This window comes from Lissotriton helveticus, chromosome 11, assembly GCF_964261635.1.
Source record: "Lissotriton helveticus chromosome 11, aLisHel1.1, whole genome shotgun sequence".
NCBI lineage: Eukaryota > Metazoa > Chordata > Amphibia > Caudata > Salamandridae > Lissotriton > Lissotriton helveticus.
In genome coordinates this window covers 1108168638-1108190790 of record NC_136072.1, presented here as the reverse complement: position 1 = coordinate 1108190790, position 22153 = coordinate 1108168638, and the positions used below count along the sequence as shown (strand labels likewise).

Genomic DNA, 22153 nt, shown 5'->3' with positions numbered 1-22153 from the left:
AACTACATTTGCCACTACCATCGCCGACTTCATCGCACCCCACGCAATCGCCTCCATGGAGTACTTACTCATCGGAGACTTCCACTTCCACCTCGTGACCCCAACTCCTCCACCCTCCTGGACAACCTTGCCAAACTTGGACTGAAACAGTTAGTCACCACTCCCACCCACAAGGCAGGACCCCATCTTCGCAGGATGGAACAACATCCACTCCAGCCACACCGCGCAACCCCTCAGGAAGGACCACCACTGTGTACACTTCCACATTGACAAACCCACAGCCCCCAAACCTGCACCCTGCCCTCCGTGAAGGAACTGGAGTATGGTTACAGAGGAGCACCTCAACAGCGATTGCCCCTTACACTTCGCCAACCTCGCAGCCAAAGAAGTACACAGATGGATCTCCAACTGCGCAGACTAACTTGCCCCCGCTCCGCAACTCCGACAGACAATGCCCAAGGATGGCCACCTAGTTCACCTCCGATCTCTGAGAATCCAGGCGCACCTGCAGACGTCTTGAAGAATTGGTGAAACGTCGGAAGACCGCACCATATACAAGAACGCCATGACGGAACACCATCATCTCATCAGATCAAACAAACTAACCTTCATCCAGAACAAGATCTCCGCTAACGCCTGCAACTCTAAGGAACTCTTCAGCATCATACAAGAATTCACCAAACCCCCCAGCGAGGACACAGGCATCACCCCTTCGCAGGACCTCTGCAAGAAGCTCTGCTCCTACTTCCATCTGAAAGTCAAGGCCCTCTATGACAACTTCAACCAACGAACTCCGGAATCCGAAACTACTCCCCAGTGACACCCATAGTTTCTCTTTGGTGCTTAAGTCTGTAGGTCCCAAGATATTTAGGAGACATAACTTAATATTGCAGTCGGTGGTTACCCCATGACTTCTCTCATACAACTTGTCACCCTCGCCCAATAGCCCTGGATTACTGAACACTCCCAGAGTGTATGTATGAATTGCCATCTTGACCGCATCACCTGATACAAACTGCGTCAACCCTAAAGCCCATCTTCATCAACGTATACCCAGAGTGGTATATCCTATGAAGTATTTTGAGCTGGACTAGCCTCACCCTAGATGAGATAGCTGTTTCTCTAGGAGATGCAAGTGCTTCTAACCATTCACCCTTATTCAGTCCAGCTACGTCGTGGTCCCAATGAGCTCGGAGTCAGAAGAGGGGGTCAGGTACATTGTTTATAAATCAAGGAAATTGCCTTATCTGGAAGGTGGCCGCCCCCCCTTCCAACAACGCCAACCAACTCTCCATCTCTGCCTGGACCCCAGCCACCACCAACACAGTCGACCATGAAAAGCATCAAACCGGGAGCACCCACGGACCCCGGCCCTCCACATGTCTTCCAAAGAGCCGCCGCCTCTATCGCACCGGACATACGACGCACCATAACCGGCACATTCCCCCGGCAACTGGAAACGCACAGAAGTCCATCCCCTGCTCAAGAAGCCCTTGGCAGACCCTTTGAACCACAAGAACTATGACCCCTTTCTCTCACTCCCCTTCACGACAAGTCACAGAGAAGACAGTCAACGGCCAACTTAAAAAAATGAAGAGAATTCCATCCTAGACAACCCCCCCCCTCCCCATATCTGGATTCCACTGCACCAAAACCGCCCTACATGCTCTACATATGGCACCCGCGTCCCTCCTTGGCCAAGGCCACACAGGAGTCCTGATCCTACTCGACCTCTCTGCAGCCTTCAACACAGTCTCTCAACGCGCACTCGCCGGCATACGGGGAACCCCCCCCTTTAATGGCTCTGCTCCTTCCTCAGCGACAGGACCCAAAGAATCAGACTGCCACCCTTCCTCTCCGAACCCACAGAGATCCACTGCGGAGTGCCTCACGGATCATCACTATGTCCTATGCTCTTTAACATCTACATGGCTCCCCTCGCCGCCATAGTCAGACAGCACAAACTCAACATAGTCTCCTACGCCGACAATACCCAGCTCCTCCTCTCCCTCACCAAGGGCCCCGTCACCACCAGAAGTAATGAAGGAAGTCGCATCCTGGATGAGCAGCAGCTGCCTGAAACTCCACTCTGAGAAGACCGAGGTCCTCCTCCTCGGAGCCTCCCCCACAGCATGGGACAGCACCTGGTGACCCACCCACCATGCCTAATATAGTACTTGACTCCTCCCTCGCCATGACCAGACGGGTCCAAAACCTCGCCTCCACCTGTTTTAACACCCTCTGCATCCTTAGCAAGACCTTCGAAAGGATCTCTTCCCCTCTTCCCCCCCCCCCCCCCCCCCCCCAACATCAAGTAAAACAATCATCCACGCACTTATAACCAGCAGACTGGACTACGGAAACGCCCTCTACACCGGAATAAACAAGTCTCTGCTCCGCAAACTCCAGACCATTCAGAACACCACTGCCAGACTCGTCCTCTGCATGCCTCGACAAGAATACATCCCCCAACACATGCGAGACCTCCACTGGCTCCCCATCTAGAAGAGAGTAACCTTCAAGATACTCACCCAAGCCTTCAAATGCCTCCACAACACCGGACACCAATACCTCAACGAGAGAATCTTCTTTTATGTACCCAAGAGACATCTCCGATCCCTCGCTGAAACCCTGCGCAGCTGCAGAACGAGCGGAAGGGCCTTCTCCTACATAGCGGCCAAGACCTGGAATGAACTCCCAGTAGACATCCGACGTGCCCCCTCACTGAACATCTTCAGAAAAACACTCAAAACCTGGCTCTTCAGCTAAATTGGAGCTGTGTACATTCCCTCCCTCCCCTTCCACCCCCCCCCCCCCCGCGCGCCTTGAGACCCTCACGGGTGAGTAGCGCGCTTTTCAGTTCCCTGGTTGAATGAGGCAAAACTAAACAACCTGACGTCAAAAGGATGCAGTCGCCCATGAGCACATTTCCCACCCAAAAGGTGAAAGGCTGGTAAACTGGGTAAGCTGATCAGGTGCAACATGTCAATATTGAACAACAAAATGTATAGAGATGTTGACATATATTTGTGTGCAGTCTTGCCAGGATGCAGTCTAGTCTATAGCTTGCAGCCCACACCACAGCCATGGCTCGGTCACAAGTTTTCATGACAGATTATTTGGGGGCGGTAGGGTGAGGAAGCAACATCAGTACATTGTGTCATGGGGCAACTAGGGTTCGAAAATTACAGAACTGTAAATGAGAAAGGAGAGAACAATCTAGAGATGCAATAGCCATCTTAATGGAGGTGAGACTATCTAGAATCCAAGGCTGGTCCAGATTTTCAATCCTAAATTGTGACAGAAATATCAATGCATTTGCTGAACACCTGAAAGGGACACTACGCAGTGAGAAGTGAAATATCACAGAATACAAACATACCATGGCAATTGGTTGTCTTGGCATTTAAGATAAATACATAGTTGTCTTCTCATTTTGTGCTAAGGTCTTGAGCACATGCGAAAAGCCAATCCTGGAATCCAGGTAGTCTGTCCCGACCATCATGCTACTTTACTCTCTACTCTTAAAGGAACATAGAGCACAGAAAACTTACTAATTCAACAATCCAAAAAGGTGTGAACTTGTCCCATAACAGGAGCAGCAAAGGCATTCACAAGATAACTGGCTTAAAGTGTCCTGTGCAGAAAGGACTTGATCACTAACTATCCCTGCCAAAGAAAGTGCATCCTCCTAGATCACATTTTTCTTTAGAAATAATTGAAGGTTGACGTACAGTGAAAGCAACAGGATGTAGACAGCTGTACTGTTCCATCCAGGCCTCGACTTCTTAGAAACCGGTAGAGCTCTAGTGAGAATTGGTGGTTGGGTGGATGGAAACCAGGTGGCCATACAAGACACTTTGTAGTAATCCAACAGATGGTTTCTTCACACCACTAGCTCCTCAGCTAAGCACATACACAAAACTTTTGAACCTGCAAACAGTCCCGTACAAAGCAAGAGCACTATTTGAGCAGACTGTTTTAGGGAACTCTGCCACTAAAATTCTAGTACCCACGAAGCACCCATGAGTCAGACGAACTACAGTATATCTGTAGTCACTTTTATTTTTAAATTCACCTAAAAAGTAGAATTTACTATCATACAGGCAATAAACCTATATATATATATATATATATATATATATATATATATTCATCCCCAAATGCCTGAAGCTTTTGAGAGGCACTCAACAGTTCTCCGCCCTCCAGGCTTCTTTATCAGCGCATTTCTCCCTCTTGCAATTAGCATACTTGCCCGACGCGTTTCAGGGAATGAATCCCCTCATCAGGGGCTGCCAACAGGAAACACTCGTTAAGGCATCTTAGGTTTCTCGGATCTTTATTAGCACAAATCACATGGTCGGCGCTTGCTGAGTTTCGCATCGTGCCTTCATTTCTGGGATTTGTAGTCCGTTTTGTTGCCAGTAAATTGAGGGGGGAAGTTCCCCCTGAAACGCGTCGGGCATTTTAATGGCAGTGTGGTGAAGCGTGCTGAGACAAGAAAGCCAGGAGGGCAGAGCCCTGCAGTGTGCTCCTCGAATGCTACAGGCAATTTGGGTTGAATATATATATATATATATATATATATATATATATATATATATATATATATATATATATATATATATATATATTATATATATCTTTACTTTAGCTTTCTTTGCATACAATCAGAATTTACATGGTGGTTGTTCTTGCATACATTGTAGCATTAACTGGATTGTAGTGCATAGCAGTTGCCAGACCTATCACCAAAGTGATTAGTCCATGTTAACATGGTTACATAAATTGATGTATCCCTCAATGACCCATAGAAACCAGCTATCAACCCAGCTCTATGTAGGCCTATCAGGTAATTGGTATATAGTAACTTTAAAGCACTTGCATCCATCACCTCCTGGCTTTGCCAATGCTTGTTTAATTCCAGAAATCCGCTCTCAGAAAAGGGCATAAGATAGTAGCCTCTGTTCTGTGCCACACAAGGCTAGAGAGCTGATGAGTCCGATTTGAAGTCTGAGGTCAGACCACTTACAACAAGGCACTGAATACTGGATAGTAAGCGACAGCCTGAGCATAATACACAACTCCCAAATGGAATGGTATTGCTTGCAAAGCCCTTAGACATGTTGCACAGTGTGTATTGCAAGGGGATATTGCAATGCATGTAAGATCTCCAGGATGTCCAGTTGCATGGCACATCCATCTCGATACATACAAATAAGCCGTGTTGGTTTCTCGACGTATCCTTACCTCGGAGCAGGGTTCATACTTGAATAAATCCTCACCAGGGGGAATCCTCCCCAGGGAATGCTTAGAGGGTGATGCCACACAGACACATGCACGGAGACTGATGAAAAGCACAAAGTATTTCTAGGGTAACCCTTGAGAGTGACGTGGCCCCTGACACATTCCTGCTCTTTCAGATATTGCCTCCTGCTATTGCAGTGGGTATCTATGCCATCTGTCTGGTTGCTGGTCTTCTTCTACCTCTCGGTCTGGGTCTTTTAAGTTTATTTAGAGCCTTTTACAGAATTCCTCATGTAGTCTTACAATAATTTCAGAGCAGTGGGTGAAACCAAGAATGCAGTAATCGTGTCATTAAATTGATATCTGGTCACCGTGCATTGACAAAGCTTCATAATCTTCAGTTTGCTTTAGGGTTGTGAGTTGCCCAAGCACAGAATATGCTTCCCCGCAGTATTGGAATCTTTCATTTCCAGCCCCTTGTTCTCTATATGGACAGGATTTGACACATGCTGAAGACCGGTCAATGTCTAATCCAAATCCAACACTAGATTGCAGAATCAATCAATCAATCAGGTCATTTGTAAAGCGCACTACTCACCCGTAGGGTCTCAAGGCGCTGGGAGGGGGGGGTGCCGCTACTGCTCGAACAGCCAAGCCAAGAAAGTGCACATTGTGTGAATCTACCACATGCTGAACAAGCCGTAATACGCTGGTTACAGGTATGTTACCTTTTTCTTCGAAAGAAACCCCTACTACATGCATGAGATTCTACACCATCTTCACATCCTCTTTAAATGAGTTGTCAGCATTGGTCCTTTGTGGAAAGGAGGGATGAACAGTGCCAGATTTTTACAAGAACCGCTTACTAGGTAAATTGTTGACAGTACGTAAATGTATTGCACAACTCTATAATACTGAGAGAATTTATATATGTATATACATAACTTCTCTGCATCCATTTCCTTCCCTTTCCAGTACATCGCAATCCATATCGTGCCCGATCAGATGATGTCCTTCGGGGGGACCACAGACCCATGTGCAGTCTGCAGCCTATCCAGCATCGGGAAAATCGGTGCATCCCAGAACAAGACTTATTCCAAGATGCTGTGTGACATCCTCCACAAGGAGCTGCATATACCCTCTGACAGGTGAGTGATCCCCTCAGTGTGCCTGTGGATTGGTAAGGGTTCGCAACAACACTCGCAATGCGCCTTTTAGAGTGGTGAGGGCTTGACCCAAACACCGCTGTGTACCTGTAAAGTGGAAGAGCCAGCACCAGGTGACTACATGGTTGGTAGAATTTCAAGGGCATGAACAAATTATTTCATAGGACTGTAGAAGGGTAAGCATGTACCCCATCCAAACCTTGGGGTAATCTGTCACACTCTGGCCAAGTAAGAACTCTAAACCTCCACAGAGGCTTGAGGTAAAGTGGGAGAATTAGTTTATTCCTAATGGTCTTTATATGTGGAGCAGATTAAATAAATCTCAACAGTTGCTAATAGCTTGTACTTGGAGGTGGGCAATGATGTGCGAGGTGTTCAAGTGCATGCTGCAAATTTTGAAAGTAGACAAAAAGCAATTATAGCATCGTTGCAGGACCATATCTAGTGAAATTCACTAAACATAAGATTTTGGTGTATCCATATCAATCAAGCAGTCTGCTAGTATGCTGTCAATGTTCCTGCCCTCTTGTGATTGTTTGACAGAGTCCTCCTCAGGGAAAACTCAAACTTAAGAGCGTAGTGACTCCATGCCAGTGGAAAACATTCCCATCTTATTTGCAGGAACATTTTGCCTTGCTTCAGGACATTTGGACTATAAGTACTGAAACTTTCCATGTTATGCTGTGCGCAGTCCCTGACATTGCACAAACTGTTTGTCACACTGCAAATGTGAATTGATGGGAGAGCAGAGTGAAAGAGGTTTGAGAGAAAAGGCGTATGGAATAACAGGTCAAGAAAGAAGGGTGAAAGTCCAGGCTATCGAACAAACTATTCACAATTATTTGAACTGAACAGCACCTTTTGCCAAAAACTTCAACCACCTTTCAGACCACTAAGCTGCCTTGGACTCCCTACCAGTCATCAAGAGGCTGATGTGTCCACTATAGACCCATTGTTTCTTTCATTTACTGACTGGGTGTTTGTAAATAAAGCCTGCCGCCTGTACTTGAAGACTCCATGTAAAGCCTAGGCTGCAGCTGCCTTTTTGTTTTACTCTAGTATTTAACACCAGTTTCTGGTCATGAACCCAAACAGGTTTAACATCCTATAGCTGTAAGTGCCAAGCACTTCTTGTGTTCGTTTCTGTTACCCAGCGATGGCTGGTCGCATTTGAAAGTGGTGCAGCTGGCATGACTTTTTTATATAGCGAGTGATGTGAACAAGTTCAATGGATAAACCTGGGATCCAGGGTGAGTCCCTCTCCTGAGAACGAAATGAAAAAAAGATTAGCTAATGGTGCATTTTAAGCAAATAAATGTAGCGATAAAGCAAGGATTATAAAGCAGTGAGAATGTATAGTCTTGATACATTACACCCATTAGAAACTGCCCCATATCTTCTGCATTAATATGTTCAACAGTTACTGGAATGTGTAAATTGTACAGCAAGACAACTTTTGCCCTTTAAAATATATGCTTGCCCAATGTCTTGCACTGCATGCAGCATTAACCTTGGAAAAAAAATGGTCTAAACAGACTTGGAGAAGCACCCACAAATGCTGGCTGCAACCAGTCATATAGAAATATGTGCAGGCAGGTCTTTAAGGGAGGTGAAAAAAATGGGGGCTCTCTATAACCCCTTCCGTGCAGGGCATATTCCCCCGCTGTGCTGGGGGTCAGGGAGGGGGGGGCGCGCACAGCGCCCCGGTGCTCATGACTAGCTCAGCTCGTCATGAGGCACAGTGCTCGTGTGCTCATGACGAGCTGAGCTCGTCATGACCACACCTGTTCCTGTGGAATGCTCAGCACAGCAGGGGAATTATCCCCGCGTGTGAGCGTTCCACGGCTCATGACGAGCTCGTCATGAGCACCGGAGCGCCGTGCCTCATGATGAGCTGAGCTCGTCATGAGCACGGGAAAGGTTAAAGGAACATGTCAAATACATTTCTGTGATTCCCATAGTTTGCCATCAGACTGGTTTTTTGGTTTCTCTCTGAGATGTACTTTTATCCAGATATGACACAACTGACATACGCCTAAAGCTTGTCGGTATGATTGGCTCTGTCAATGGGTGTTGTCTGTTGTCAGATAAATGAGAAACCACAATGATTTCTAATAAATAATTAACATTGAAAATGTTTAAATTCTGAAATAGTGGGCCTGTGAATTAAATAGCATTGAGGCCTGTGGAAGGACTGCTCTCCTTCAGTTGTGTGTGCTCTGTTAGATATACATCCTATTTTTCTCTGCATATCTTGTCCATCTGAACATTTTCTACCACCTCTTTCCTCTTCAGCATTCTCTTTTCACTCTTCCCCGAATGCACTTCCTCACGTCTGTCACTTCATCACCCCCAACATTCACTGCAATCCCTCAAATGTAAGCACTTTAACTTCTCTTACTTATGCCTTACAAATATTTTGACATCGGTGTACCCTGTTTACACACATATCCACAGATTTTAAGTTGCAAATGGAAACATAAACATTGTTCTGTGTGCTCTGCAGAGGCCAACCCACTGACAAGCCCTTTGTTTGGCTTCAGCCTTAGCTTCTGCACTCTCAATCAAAACCCCTTATAAACACCGGTTCAGGGAAATGGGCAACTCAATAGACCCTTGGAGGCGTGGGTAACACAAAATAAGTATAAGGTAATGATGCCTGCAAGGGATCTTTTTTAGATAGGAATCTTATGTAATCGAAAATAAATTTTGAAAGCCCTATTTAGTGGCTTCCAGCAAATAAATTCCAAAATTAATTATTTATTATTACCTGGTGTGGTTCAAGCCTCAAAGTATGCACCGAAACATACATAAAAACAACATTATAAAATTGCTAACTTTTGGGTAATGCTAGATTAAGGAAAGTATGTGAAATAAGAGCGGAACTAAATCGCTGAAATGCATTCCCTTAATGTTATTAACATCCAGTGTTTGCAAGTCAATCCATGTTTATGGCATCCAGTTTAATTTAGGGGCATGAAGACAGGGAAATTGTATTGTCCTACATCAGAGTACTGTCCACTGTAAGCATATATTCCAAAATAAGCACATCTCTCTCTCTTTGGGCTGGACTCTGATATTTGGATCAACTTTTCAAGGGAACAAGAATCCAGCTTGTTATTTGGATCCATTTTGCGTGGGAACAAATGCCGCAGCTCCACTTCTAACTGAGCCAGCAATCAGTAGCGAGGGCCTGGGGTGTCACAGTGGGGGAGATTAGCATGGGGAGGGGTCTCAGCATAATATGCATAACACAACATTTGCATGCAAACACTTGCCATTTCTGAGAACAAGGCACCAAATCAGACGTGCTTACGTACACTCCCACATATGAGGAAGGGGTGGGATCCATGCCTTTGAATGACGGGCATCTGAAACCACACAGGCATGAAGTCTCCGCCTGAAACCGGTACACTAATTGCATCACTGGCATTCAGAGTGCATACAACCCTAGAACACAATGACAATGAAGGGCTTTAAAACAGAAAGCCCTGCGTCTTGTATCACAGTTCAGAAAGTTGATTTACTGCTTGGCTTCTGTCTTCTGCTGCAGAGCGAAGCGAGGACAGGCGTCCGGAAACAGACAGCCTGGACTTAAACACATCAATTCATTTGGAGATACGATCATATCTCTAAATAAATTGATCTATTTAACATGTTTTTTTCTGTAAATGTGTAGGAATTTCAGAGCGGCATAGCCCCTGAGCCCTAATGTAGAAACTGCCCCTGCTGTTGCCACTGGCAGCTACTCTTGGGAGGCAGCAGTCGGGCAGGGAGGAGGTTTAAAAAAAAATCCCTTTCCTCCCGGCTGCCGCCTCTCCTCTGTCCTTTTCCTGGCTTCTTCTCTGCATACCAGAAGCACATGTGCTACCAGGTTCCCCATAGCCAAACACAACGCTGAATGCAACATTGTAATTTGTCTGAGTGCCATGGTTCGGCGTTCAGCCAGGGAATGGGAGCCTGGCCATGTTCTCCACCCACACTGTAAAGCAGCCTGGCTGAGGCACATGCAAAGTGCTCATGGAGGTTTAGCCACCCCAAAAGGGCCGGCCAAACATTCATGCGCACTTACATGATGCCACAGCAGGAACAAATAAAATGCTAATCACATTGAGTTATCAGTTTTATTATTTTTTTTAACCCTTTTTTTTTTTCTTTCACTGTGAAAAGCAGTGGGAGGGGGTATTCTCCTTTGCCTTAGTGGGGGAGCCGCCACTGTCTTTTACATTTTTTCTTTCATGTTTTTAACTATGCATTAAAGACTTGGGGCCTGCTTTCAATGTTGGCGAGTGGGTTACTCCGTCACAAAAGGAACGGTATTCCCATCTACTAAAATCTAAATCCCATAGAATATTATGGGATTTAGATTTCGGGCGACGGCATATCTGTTCCTGTTGTGATCAAGTAACGCGTCAGGTCTGGCAATATCAAAATCGGGCCCTTAATCATTTTCAAATAAATACTTCTGACTGGACATTGGCCTTTCAGTGTGATAACCTACCTGTTTATTGTATTTGAAAGTAACCTCCACACCACGTCCTCTGAGAAAGTCTTGACGACTCCACCACAGATACCACTGGAGAGTCAAAGAAACAAAGGCAGTCATGGCTAACCTTTGCAGACTGTAATGTTGTTGGCCCTTGACTGTGTTGAGAACTCGTAGTTTCAACTCTAACCCCGTATTGTGTTAGCTGCAAACCCAGGAAACAAAGTTTGATGGAGGACAGAGAAAGGAGAAAGAAAATTGATGCAGTGGCTGGAGAGATGCAGGGTGGGGAAGGATGGAAATGGTGGACACAGGACTGAAAGGAACGGGAATGAGGAGTAAGGAAGTAGGACAGGAAAGTGGGTCAGTAAGGGAAAGACTGAGGGCAACGACAAAGAAGTAAAAGCGATGGGAGGAGAGAGGTGGAGGAGGTCCGGATTCCAGAAAACCCTGTGTGTTGCACGTAGGTGCCTTAGGAGTGTTGTCTATTTGTTGCTCTTACTGCTGGAAGAGGAATGGTCCTGAAAATAGGGGGTAAGGTGTATTGCCATAGATGTTCAGATGGCTTGGTATGCAACATGTTAGCATTGATATGTGTAGGCAAAGTTATATGTGTGTCTTACTCGAACAGCTGATGTTGAGGACTAAGCTTTGCAGGTTCTGTACTGGAATAACCAATGTGCTGTAGGTCTGGATTTAAGTGTCTTGATTGTAATGTTTTCGGTCACAATTGTAGAAGAGCAGAGATTATGCTGATCAATATTGAGGTGCATTGGCAGTTCTGTGGTAGTCTGTGAATTGTGGAATAGGGTACTGCTGGTCAAGATTGAGGTAGCAGGGATGCAGTGAAGGTCCCCACCGCAGGAATACCTGGGATGCTGCATGTCTGACTTAAGTGCCCTGATAGTGCTCTGAGTAAATATATATAACACTTTGTAAATACCATCTCAACGGATCTCAAGTTTTCCAGATGAAATGTGGGACCTAGTACTTGCAGATCAGACCGGCTCTGTCCTGGATAGAATGACAACACACAGACCATCTGGTCTGTTTACACTGATGCATCAGATAAACCGAGAGTTGGTGCTGCCTCTGTGTTTTTTGACGCTGAATGCATTTGATTCCTTAGAGTGGGTCTTTTATTAAGACAATACTGAGCAGACTAGGGATACAAAATCATGTGGGTCGACTTATTGATTAATTACGCATTAAACCTAGAACCACAGTAAAGCTCAAGAGTGACACATCTATCTCCTGTCCTCTTTCCATTTGTAAAGGCACTAAACAAGGTTGCTCACTATCACTGCTTCTGTTCGTGATTGCAATGGAACTGCTGGCTGATCCAGCGGGCTATAGGAAATATGTCATAAGCAACGCTACCCAACTCCACTATATACACCATCAATTAATAAACTCTCATAAGGCCCATAAATCTAACATGACATATTATAACCAACTGAATCATGTGACCTAATTAACCTATTCACAAATGATATACATTTATATACAACCATGGTAAATGAATTCATCATACTTCACAAACCTACAAGCTAATTAAGCCACTGTGGCGATAAGATCTAGCTATGAATAACCTATACCCATGAAAATAACAAGACCAGCTTGTTTTCCAAAGTAAGATTTTTATTAGCTACTCATTTGGAAAATGTATTATAAATTGTATTAAAGCATTTTTATTTGAATCATTGCAAATGGTTATGACAATTTTATTATGAATCAAAAATATTATTGCAAATGAAGATTATCATTTTGGCTTTTTCATAACCTAAGTCCCTAACTAATGCTAACTATAAGGAAAATTAAAGAGTAAAGTCTTTGAGGGTTCTTACTTGTTCCAAGAGAAGTCCAACAGCGTAACGCCCTCATCAAAAGGTCTGCAAGGAGAAGCATAACTCTTCCACGGGGCAAGAGTTTTTATACCTTTCTACGCTAAGCTAATCTAAAATTGTATATTTTTCTCTGCTGAATTGAAGTCCCATTGGTTCAAAAGTGACAGGCGACGTGTCACCACATTTCAGAATCATAGTTCCGTCTTCATTCTTAGAGACCATTGTCTCTAGTTTTCGAACAACGCAGTTTCCTCCAGTTTGCAACAATTGCAACAAATGAAGTTTTTAGCTTCCTCGGATGCGTGAATGTCAAAAGCCTTTTGCCGGTTCCTGGCCTTGGCCTTGTTCGGCTAAGAAAATGTCATCTCAGCACGACAAACTTTTCAGACAGAGAAAACTGTTGCCATCATGAACTCACTCTGGCTCCAAGCAGATTTTTGCAAGCACGGAAAATTTCACTAGGCCCAAAACCTTTCTCATTAACTATTTGTATAAACAAACACAAGAAAATAATTAATGCGAGTAATATAATTTGTTCTGTTGCCACCCTCCATTGCTAATAATTAACCCATTAGTCAAAGTTACCCAGCAAAAGCAAACAAATAAAGCAGCATTTTATATCTACCATTCTTCTTATTATCCAGCAAGGTTCTTTATGCACCTATAGAGAATAGAGTGACACCACATAGACAGGGAAGCAAAATAAGCACATGCCATTTATTCTAAACAGCTGCAGTTAATTTTTGACATGACAAATAGACACGATTAATTTATTTTTCACAAACAAGGAAATGCAACATAATGCACGTTTATGAGCACACATGTTCGTATCCCACGTTTTTCATGTGTAGATGCAACTTAAACTAGGTTGAATTAATACACACATAGCACAACTGTTAATTTTATTTATGAAAGTGTGACTTCACGAGTTGAAATGAAAAACATTTCTGAATCTCGCTCCATCAACTCCCTCATCTGGTGATTAACCAATCACCACACCACACCCAAAAATTTGGTGATTTTATTTCAATCGAAAATGGTTCAATTTCATTCTGTTAGTATTCTCTAAAGACTTGTCTCAGCAAAATCTTTACAACTTTCATATTGAGCTCTGCGCAACTCCTCAAGCTCTATCTCTTTCTCTTGCTCCTTTTTGATTTTGTAAATTCTTCTCTTTTCCCTCATGTGTTTCTTTCTCTTGTGTAACATGCAACTGATCTTTGTCAAAACTATCACAAAAATTATCACAAACAAAGGTGTTAGAATCTTGCCAAGAACTGAACCACCTATTTCTTGAAACCAGGTTTTGATAGCTTGGAATCTTTTTGAAAGACGTTCTGAAAAATCATCCTCTTCTAAGGGGACTATTTCTGAGTGCATCTCTGTGATGTTTCTAATGTACATTTCAATATTCTTTCTCTCATCTGGAATGTAAGTACAGCAATGCTGCACATGTAAAATGCCACAGACTCCTCCCTCTTTTGCCAGGAGTATGTCTAAAGCAAGGCGATTTTGCATCGCCATTGATCTGACTGCAATGACCTCAACATCCACTAACTGAAAACCACCTGCTGTGTCAGTGGACAATCTGTCAACAATTGTGGACAATTTCCTGATTCTTCCTGCATTCAGGGTTATACCTACTAAGGGTATCACTGCCTCAAAGATGTCTCCCAAAATTTCTGAGAAACTTTCTCTCCTATACCTGTTTGCATGGCCACTTATTTCAAAAGAACCTTCTGCATTTCTGTCAACATGAAAAATCTTCGGAAAAACAAGACCAACAAAACATGTCCCGTACCAATGGTCCGGAAGATTATAATAAGCCTTCTCTCCACAAACAAAATAAATCCCAGGAAAAATTGGATCTCTGCCACCTTTGAATCCCCAACCCCCCATGATTTGATAAGTGTCCTCACAATTGCTAGCTCCTACAAAATAATTATCAAACCGGGTATTATCTCTCCTAATGCAAAGCTTGCCACTAATTGGTTTGTCTATGTGAATTGCAACATTGTCAAAAGATTTGCCATTAAGCTTAGCATCCTCCTTTTGCCAGAATTTAGATTTGGTCTGTTTGACCATCTCATTTCTTTTATAAATTGCTCTTCTCTCCTCAACAAGATTCAGGAAAGACTTTTCCTCAGTTCTCAATTTGCAAGTTAAGTTATTTCTGTATGCGTACTCATAAGTTAGCTCATTAGTTACTAAAAAGAAATCCCTCATCTGTTTAGCTTGTTTATGTTTATTTAAAGCATTCTCTATTTTCAGGTTAGCAAAAATCTCATCATAGTTGGAATAATAATACTCCAACCGACCAGTCTGGTAAAATAAGCTAGCTATCACACTGTATGTTATGCCATAAGTAAGAGGAAGCATATTGTATGTCACTCCCTCAGAAACAGAAGCAGGCAACTTCACACAGATATAGCAATCTGTGACACCCATGACTTTAACGTACTCTCCCAAAAGCCTTGAAAATGTATTGCTAGAAAAATCACCAACAGACCTGTCCTGATGAACATCTGGTCTGTGATCAATATTCTTGTAGGCTTTGTGTGTTGCACTATGTTTGTCTTGACTAACTGAAGCTTTGCTTGTCATATTGACCTTGTACCTCTCCTTATCGATCCCGAAAGGAGAGATGACAGCTAAAACTAACCAGAGCAGAATTAATATGAGCACACACACCAGAGTCATCTTACAGCATTTCTTGAAAATGGAACATTTTGAAGTACCACGCGCCATTACATAAGGCATCTTTTTTTTTTTTTTAAACTTATTTACAAAAAGAGAAAACAAAAATGTTCAAAATTCTAAAACCTCACCCCCCCCCTTTTAAAATTATTATTTTTTTTAAAACCCTCTAACAATTTTTCTTCGACCTTGCGTCACAAGTTATTCTCCAACTAAATACAATTTCTTCGACCTTGTGTCACCTAACACAATTTCTTCAGCCTTACGCCAAGAACAGAAACCTAAACTTAGTCCTAAATTCTAACAGGTTAGTACTTCAATCGTTCTCACTATTGTCCTCAATTTCTTCCTGACTGCTACTGTTTAATTCAATTACAGGTGGTATTATTATATAAGCCCACTCAGGAGACTTATACTTTTGATTTGGTTTCAAAATTCTCTTTGTCTTTCTAGAAATCACTTCTATTTTCTTTCCTTTCTCAGCTTTCTTTTCAGGATCCCCCTGACTAGTGATCTCATTCACCTGCTCCTTCGATCTTTTCACTAACCTGACTCTCAACCCTCCGTTTTCAGTTGGCCAAGTCTCTCCTTTCCTCAAGATTTTTCTTTTCGGCTCAGACTCATTAGATTCTGTTTTCCATGATCTCTTCTTCACTCCTCCTTTCTGACATTCTTCATCACTTTCTCCAGAGTCACTGTCAGAAATGTCAATTGTTATCCCAGGATCTTTTCTAATCGGCAGCCTTACTCCGTTAGGAACAGCACTCCTTCTCCCATCACTGGTACTCGGTAATTCGTCTTCCTCCAATTCTTCAATCGCCTTTAACTTCCCAGATCAGGATTTCTTGTTCCTGCTTTCAGAGCTCGTTTCCTGCCTTTCGATACCCTCCTGGTCTTTCTTCTGAACTTGATCAGACTCTTCTGTTGTTTGTTTTTTCTTTTCTCGAATTTTGATCAGGTCCTTTCACTTCACCGGTTTCCTTTTCTGCTTCCTCTGCTGATTCTTTGTCTAGCAGATTATTTTCATCACCAGAATCTATTTCAATAATCTTCAACTCTTTTCCAATCAAATCTCCATTCACAGATGGTTTCTCCAGATGTCGACCACTCTGTCAATCTTCAATATCTGGATTCCTTTCTACTTCCTCTTCAGAGTCTGAATCATCTGTCGTATCACTCTCGTCATCAGAGTTTTCAGGTGTAGGTATTGGAATAGTGTGACTTGGATGTATCCACCTTTTCAATCCTCTACACTTCACTGCATTCGTAGTAACAAGGATCACCTGCCTCGGTTTCTGCCACTTCGGGACCAAACAGTTCCTTCTTCGGTGAACTTTCGTTCTGACCCAATCTCCAGGTCTCAGATCATGTGTCTGCACTTTGTCTTTTGATTGTGCTTCAGTTCCCACCTGATTAGACACAGAAGTCACTACGTCAGACAGACGCTTACAATATTTCAAAATCGCAGTGTCATTAATGCTTAACAGTTTTCCTACTGGTACACAAGCTTGCCTCATGACTCTACCCATAAGGATTTCGTGAGGACTCAGACCTGTCTTTTTATCTGGTGTACTTCTCAAAGTCATCAGAACAAGTGGAAGAGCATCTGTCCACTTTACACCTGTATCAAGACACATTTTTCCAATTCTATTTTTTTATCGTTCCATTAATCTGCTCAACTACTCCAGATGCCTCTGGTCTGTATGCACAATGTATTTTCTGCTCAATGTGTAATGCTTCACAGATCAATTTCATCAGTTTGTTATCAAAATGTCCCCCTCCATCACTCTCAATAGTGACTGGGAAACCATACCTTGGTATTATCTCTCTAAGAAGCAACTTTGCCACTGTAATTGAATCGCAATGATGTGTGGGAAATGCTTCTACCCATCATTAAAACAAGCATACAATCACCAAAACATATTTCAAACAGTTGTGTATGGGTATCTCAATGAAATCCATCTGTAATCTGGTAAAAGGACCACCCTCCCGTCCTATGACTCCCGTTCCCACAACTGATTTCCTGTTTGGGTTCATTTGTTGGCAAGTCAAACACCTCTGACAAAGAGATTCTGCAATTGTCCTGAATTTGGTATTAAACCATGTCTCTTTGAAAAGCCTGATCATAGAGTCTCTTCCAATATGACCAGGACCATGATACATTCTGGCCATGTCAGCAATCATGCAATTTGGTAAGACTACTCTGCCATCTTTGTAGGTCCAAACACCATCCTCATCTTGTGGCCTACATTCTGCTCTCAACCATGTGTTTTTCTCATCATCATCAGCTTCATTTTGCAAGTCCCTAATTTCCTCCCATGTCTCAACAACAGATGTTAGCATCAATGAACTTGAACCAAAGTCTTTGTTTTTCCCCCATTTGAGTGTATAATCATTTCTTGCACAAAACTTAGCAATTTCATCTGCATAAGCATTGCCTCTGGTGATAAAATCTTCACCTTTTTGATGTGCTGCGCACTTTACCACAGCAATCTCCCTTGGCATTTGTAAGCCATCAATTAATCTTTTAATAAATTCTGCATTTTTGATTGGAGAACCTGCTGACGTCATATAGCCTCTCTGAGACCAAATCTGTCCCATAATCATGCACAACTCCGAATCCATACTGGCTATCTGTAATTATGGTAACTCTCAAATCTTTTGCTATTTCACAAGCGCTAATTAAAGCAATTAATTCAGCCACCTGTGCTGAACGAATTCCTTCAAGACATGAAGCTTCTTCAACATCTGCTACTGTGCAGACCGAGTATGCTGCTCTCAAAACACCTCCCTCTGATCTCAGACAGGAGCCATCCACAAAGAAGACATGATCTGATTCAGGCAATGGTACGTGATCTGACTCAGGCTATGGTACATCTTTAATGTCCTGCCTTGGCTTGGTACAGTATTCCATGACATCCAAACACTCATGCTCCACATCATTTTCATCAATATTTTCAGTGTCAGGTAACAATGTGGAAGGATTTAAATTCACACACCTTACAATTGACACATTATCTGATCCCAAAATAATTTTCTCGTATTTGGTCAGTCTGCTGTTTGTCAGGTGCTGCGTTTTGCTCCTTGTAAGGAGAATTTCAACTGAGTGAGGAACACAGACTTTTACAGGAAATCCCATTATTATTCCCTCACTCTGCTCCAGGCTAACACTTGTTGCTGCAACTGCTTTTAAGCAACCTGGTAAGGCCTTTGCAACTGGATCAAGTACTGCTGAGAAGTAAGCAATAGGCTTTCTCATGTTACCATGTCTCTGAATTAACACAGACAAAGTGTAGAAACTAAATGGGGGGCACTACCAACCAGAATATAAGATCCTTAAGTATTGCCCAGCGGTGTCGCCTCTTGAACCCACAAAGAAGTTAAACTATTGAAGAGGCAGGCGCTGGAGACTGGAAGGCAGGAAACAAGGTTTTTATTCTCTCCGGAGGAGAACACAACAAAACGGACAGAAGGTATCGTTCTGAGGTGCTCTAACTGCATCCCTGAGGCCTGGCCTCTTATACACACGTTTATCTGTTTATTGCATGTAACACATTCTCGTTGATACTTTGATGTACGGAAAGACATCCTCAGAATCCCCCCCTTCCCAGCCCGTTCCCACGCAAGGTTACAGTGGAAGTCCCCGCCCCGTTCACAACAGGTGATGATCATCGCGCAGCTGGATATTCCGCCGATTCACGGAGTGTGTGGGGTTCGATCGGATCTCGTGGGATGGGGGGGGGCTTTGATCATCTCGGGGGTCCTTTGAGGAGGGAAGCTTTCTATTGTACGGGGAGGGGCAAGGGATTGGTATCGGCAGAGCTGGGTGCCGGCCTGGGAACGGGGAAGACAAACGGGCACACAGGAAAAAGGGGTTTGCATCAAAGGGCCGGAGATCATGAGAGGGAAGCAGGGAGGTGTCGCGCTGGGAACAGGATGAGGGCCTGGGGCAGAGCAGCGCCGAAGAGGGGTTTATGACTCAAGGCAGGTGCAAGCAGGGGGTTGCCAGCGAAGCCAGGAGGGAGAGAGAGGCGCGCTGGCTCTCGGCGAGAGCAGGGAAGCCATGGTGCCCAAAATGGCGGCTGTTTTACGCGCACAAAAGGTTTAAGGAGAGCAAGAGGGCGCCGATAATGTTGACGGTCTCAGTCCAACTTTCAACAGTCCCCCCTTTTCAACATATCTAGCCACCTTGCTTTACTCAATGTCAATTTTCATCAAATTCCTAACTTCGGTATCATACAATGCTCTCATATGTTCGCTTCCAATGTCCACAGTTTTGGGAAAAATACAACTCGCACATAAAGAACACATAGGTGGCAAACATTGAATTCCTAAGCATAGGCCACATATTATAACTACGGGAATCAGGATGATGGTGAGCAGTCTCCAGCCCCAGCTTTTGACGGTGTCCCAGAACCAACCACCAAGCGACCATTCTTCTTGCTCTTGGTGAACTTCCGAAGAGAGTCTGTGAAGATGTTCGATGGCTTTGTACACTGAGGGTGAGTTGTCCGGTATGTATGTACAACAGCTGGACCCAATAATGCGGCATGCTCCTCCACGGTCCGCCAGAACCACGTCTAGAACGAGGCGGTTCTGCAGAGCCACCAAACGGACCGCTTGGAGCTCGGCAGTGTTGTTGGCAAAGATGCCCGCTGTGATGTTCATGGTTGTCTCGACTGCCTGGGTCAAATGTCGGATGGCACGGCTGTTTGCCATCGGGCCCCAGAGGGGGACGAGTCCTTTCATAGCATCGAGGAACTGCGCCCCTGTTGAGTCGGCTTGTTCAATGTCTTTAGCTCGTTTTTGCCGGTGGTGATTCGCTGGGGCTACATAAGTCGGACGAAGGAGATGTAGCAAGTGCCCCCCCAGCCTTTGGGGAGCCAGGTGTAGGCCTTCGTGCCGCAGATGAAGTACATGTTTGGGGATGACACAAAGGAAGGTGGATCCGTGGAGTCCAAAGTTCTGGTAAAGCGGCAAGCGCTGCGACCCACCAGCTGTGTCCCAAGTCCTTCTACACACATGTGGCCTGTGACGTTGATGACCGTCAGGGCCACAGTCAGAGTGGCAGCCGTTCGTTTCCGCAGATAGGAGAAGGTGGGTCTGGTTGGATTGTTGAACACCTGCATTTCGATTCGTTCTTTAGTCGGAATGTCCATTTGGTTCGAGTCGCTGGGGGTCAGCGGGCAGAAGTGTGTCTTTGTCTTGTTTCGCCCGGCCCCGTGAGAAGAATGTGCTGCAGTTCTGCTGGAGGTGGCATTGCCCGTATAGCTTTCTTGCAGGAGGATCAGCCAAGCAAGGCAGGAGCCGTGGACAGAGAAGGGTGAAGGGATGAATGGTATTGAATGTCCAGTGGCATGGGGTAGCAACCCACAGATCCAGCAGTTGGTGGTATTGGTGGCAAGATTGTGCTGGTGAAGTAGCTGCACGAAAGAGTTGTTCCAAAACTCCTTTCGTCTCTCTCTTAGTTGAGGAGAGAGCGAAATTAGATAATGTTCCTTCATGGTGGTAGGCTGAGCAGTGGTTAGGAATGTTTCGTGAGCAGGTGCATGTTCTTCCATAATCCAGAGCGTAGTCATGAGGAGAAAACAGAGGAGGATTACGATGAAGAGTGCAATTGTCTTTGAGCTATGGAGTCTGTCTATTCTCGGATTTCTGTAGTGGGTATTTCCTGCTGTCTCCGTCGGCTTCTTATTTGGCGCTTCCATCATCTTCTTATCTGGCGCTTCCATCATCTTCGTCTTCAAGGTGCTCGGTAGTGGGCAGGACCACAGACTTAGTTTTAGCTTCTCTCCAGGTAACCCTTGGTAGTTTGGGTCACCGTTCTGAGATCCCTTAACCTAGTCCGTGGCCTACTTAGCCGAAGCTCCCTCCTTTCGCCGCAGGAAATACCCTTCTCGAGACGGCACAGTGGGGTCAGGATGTTTTGAAAGTTCAAGTGTCTCAGTATCAGGGTAGCAGTTCAACGATGGTCGGTCCTGGTTCAGGAGCTCTTCTTGGGTGTTGACGGTGTCTGTCGTGGCCAGGGTTGGAGAGACCTTTTTGCAGTGGTGAGCGTGCAGCCAGTGTTTCTTCCCCTCCACTCGAAGTGCGGTCCGAGTGGTGATCAGCACTTGCCAGGGGCCCGTCCACCGGGGTTCCAAACTCTTTGATCGTTGAAAATTTCGGATCAGCACGAAGTCCCCCGGCTGGATGGCGTGACCCGGACCCCTGGAAGCATCGGGGATGGCCTGCTGCACCTGCTGATGAAGGACAGACAAAGTTTCAGTCAATTTGTACAGATAATCAGACATTAGGACATCCGGAACGTCATGAATGGAAGTTGGTTTCGGGGCAGACCAGACGCTCATGGGTCGACCGAAAACAACTTCATAAGGGGTTAAGTGATGTCGGGTGGGGGTAGAGCGCATCGATAGCAATGCCAATGGGAGGGCGTCCGGCCATTTCAGGCCCGTCGTAGCCACTATTTTGGCCAGTTTAAGCTTTAGTGTGGCATTGTGTCGTTCGACAAGCCCAGCAGATTGAGGGTGGAAGACTGCGTGGAATTTCTGTTTGATACCCAGCCCATTTAAGATGAGCTGGATAACTTGGGCTACAAAGTGGGGGCCATTATCACTCCATAAAACACGACAGAGGCCATAACGGGGGAAAAACTCCTTTAACAGAACCTTTGCAGTGGCCATAGCGGTGTTGTCACAGGTTGGATATGC

General features: G+C 44.6%; 1 protein-coding gene across 1 annotated transcript in view; it reads left to right on the top strand.

Moving 5' to 3' along the window:
• MIF (macrophage migration inhibitory factor) overlaps positions 1-22153 on the top strand; it is a 55401-nt gene that overhangs the window by 13010 nt on the left and 20238 nt on the right. The window contains exon 2 of the mRNA XM_078666267.1: positions 6223-6395. Within this exon, the coding sequence (XP_078522393.1) occupies positions 6223-6395 (173 nt within the window). The remainder of the gene's footprint in view (positions 1-6222; positions 6396-22153) is intronic.